We start from the raw sequence: 2,363 nt of genomic DNA, 5'->3' as shown, positions 1-2,363 counted from the left end.
GTCGAAGGAGGCCACGGTGGCGTCCTGGTCCCGACACGCCCGCTCAGCGTCGTAGAAGTTGAGGTTGTAGCGACCCAGGCGGGGGAAGTAGGGGAAGACGACACCTGCAGATATGATGGATGACGTGCAGATAGCAGATACAGTTAAAGTGTACTGATGGGATTTCATAGAGTGTAGAAATAATGGACAAAGCTTCCAGGCCGGAAACGTGGAGGCAACACTGAAGCATCTTAAACCTGCAATATATCTAACTTCCAGCAGAGGGCGACTCCACTGGCTCCAAAAAGAAGGCTGTTTCTAGAGAAGTCTACGATAAAATTAGCCTACTTCTAACTTAATTCATCAGGTTGGCGCGGTTTGTTTCTGTTGGCGTTGGTGGAGCCTGGGCGGTTTACAGCGGCTGCGTTTTTTTACAGTGAGGAGATGTTTGCTGTACCTGACAAAAAAATGTTGTAGCCTAAAAAAACGCGTTACATCACTTAGAGCACCTTTAAGGGAAATGTTGCCGGTTTCCTGCACAGCCGTGCAAGCAGATGAATGTAAATGCCGTTGAATTACTCAGTTCGGAAGGGTGGAACTTTCCCTTTTTAGCGTTTATGTTGGCGCAATTTCAGCCATGGTTTGGCTGCGTCATCCTCTACAGCTCCACCCCCCCCCCAAACCACCCCACCCCCACCACCTCTCTGCCTAAAATGCACACTCAAACGCCAGTCCCCAAACCAATGGGTGACGTCACTGCTGCAGTGTCTATTATTCTTACAGTCTGTAGTTTGTATTCACTGTTATTGAACCTAATGATTGAGAGCAGGTCTCGCTGTGTAAGCACTGTCCTCTGTCAGCCTGCTGCCAGCACTTCAGGCACAAAATGGCTGACATCTCAAACGTAATGAAGCTGCTCTGACACTGATGTACACTCTGCTTACAGAACACACTCCTGACTTTTCCCTGAGCAGGCGCCGCTCATGCGGCTGAACTCACAGTTACAGTACAGTGATGTTTTAGTTTACTGACTCCCATTTTAACCCTCTGAGGTCTGAGGGCATTTTCCCATATCTTCTTAAATTCACCTTCGTCTTTAGGGTATTTGCTTGTGACCGATCTCTGTGTGTTTCACATCAAAATGTTCAGAACAAACTCAGCTCTCCGCATTGTGCCGCCAGAATATTTTCTAGAGCGACGATAAAGAGATAATTTGGCGCTTAAGCTGATGTTGGTTTTTTGAAATTCCTTAAATCTCTTTAGAAAACAAACCTTAACTTAAGGTATGTGTGTGTTTCTGTCTATCTGTCTGTGTGCGTGTGTGTGCGGGTGCATGTGTGTGTTTGTCTGCCTGTGTGTGTGTGTGTCTGTCTATCTGTCTGTGTGCGTGTGTGTGCGGGTGCATGTGTGTGTTTGTCGGCCTGTGTGTGTGTGTGTGTGTGCGTGCGTGCGTGCGGGTGCATGTGTGTGTTTATCTGCCTGTGTGTTTGTTTGTGTGTCTGTTTGTCTGTGTGTGTGTGTGTGTGTGTCAGTCTATCTGTCTGTGTGTGTGTGTGTGTGCGGGTGCATGTGTGTGTTTGTCGGCCTGTGTGTGTGTGTGTGTGCGTGCGTGCGTGCGGGTGAATGTGTGTGTTTATCTGCCTGTGTGTTTGTTTGTGTGTCTGTCTGTCTGTCTGTGTGTGTGTGTGTGTGTGTGTGTGTGTGCGTGCGTGCGTGCGTGCGGGTTGTGTGTCTGTCTGTCTGTCTGACTGTGTGTGTTCGGGTGGGCATGCATGTGTGCATCCGTGTGTGTGCGCACACATGCATGTGTGTTCAGGTGTGTGTGTTTGTGTGCGTGTGTGTGTGCGTGCGTGTTGTACACATTGTTAAGGTGCTTGAAAGGAATTCACCAACATCTTGTGTATTATATATGATTAAAATAGTAAATTAATGTCTGAAATGTCATATAGTAATATTTCTTTCAGAGTCGGAGGTTAGTGGAACATCGTTATGACGCTGGTGCATCTTTCATCCTCAGAGGGTCTCGCTGAACGAGCTCGCTCACCTTCCAGATCGAGGGAGACCACCACGGTTCCATCTTCCAGCCCGTCAATGACTTCACACTTGTATCTCCCATAATCCTCCAGGGTGATGTCTGTGAGGACCAGAGAGGCGTCCATCGGAGACGAGCCTCGCAGGTGGACGCGTCCGTGGAAGCTGCCGTAACTCCGCTTGTGATAATCCATGGCAACGAAAACGTCCACCTAGAGCCAGACGGGACATATCAGAAGGTTCAATTTCATTTATATAGCGCCAAATCACAACAGCTATCTCCCAGGTCTTTCCATAAAGAGCAGGTCTAGACCAGGACTCTGGGATGTTATTTATCTCCCAGGTCTTTCCAT

The 2,363-nt window shown here is 48.3% G+C and overlaps 1 protein-coding gene across 1 annotated transcript in view; it reads right to left on the bottom strand.

Moving 5' to 3' along the window:
• Positions 1-2,218, bottom strand: part of LOC117958984 (hyaluronan and proteoglycan link protein 1-like) — a 4,504-nt gene extending 2,286 nt beyond the window's left edge. The window contains exons 1-2 of the mRNA XM_034895804.1: positions 2,024-2,218; positions 75-104 (exon numbers count right to left, since the gene is read on the bottom strand). Of these exons, the coding sequence (XP_034751695.1) occupies positions 75-104; positions 2,024-2,204 (211 nt within the window). The 5' untranslated portion in view covers positions 2,205-2,218. The remainder of the gene's footprint in view (positions 1-74; positions 105-2,023) is intronic.
• Positions 2,219-2,363: the final 145 nt, after the last annotated feature.

The sequence above is a fragment of the Etheostoma cragini genome, chromosome 16 (assembly GCF_013103735.1).
Source record: "Etheostoma cragini isolate CJK2018 chromosome 16, CSU_Ecrag_1.0, whole genome shotgun sequence".
NCBI lineage: Eukaryota > Metazoa > Chordata > Actinopteri > Perciformes > Percidae > Etheostoma > Etheostoma cragini.
The sequence above is the reverse complement of the archived record's forward strand: the minus strand, read 5'-3'. Positions and strand labels throughout refer to the sequence as shown.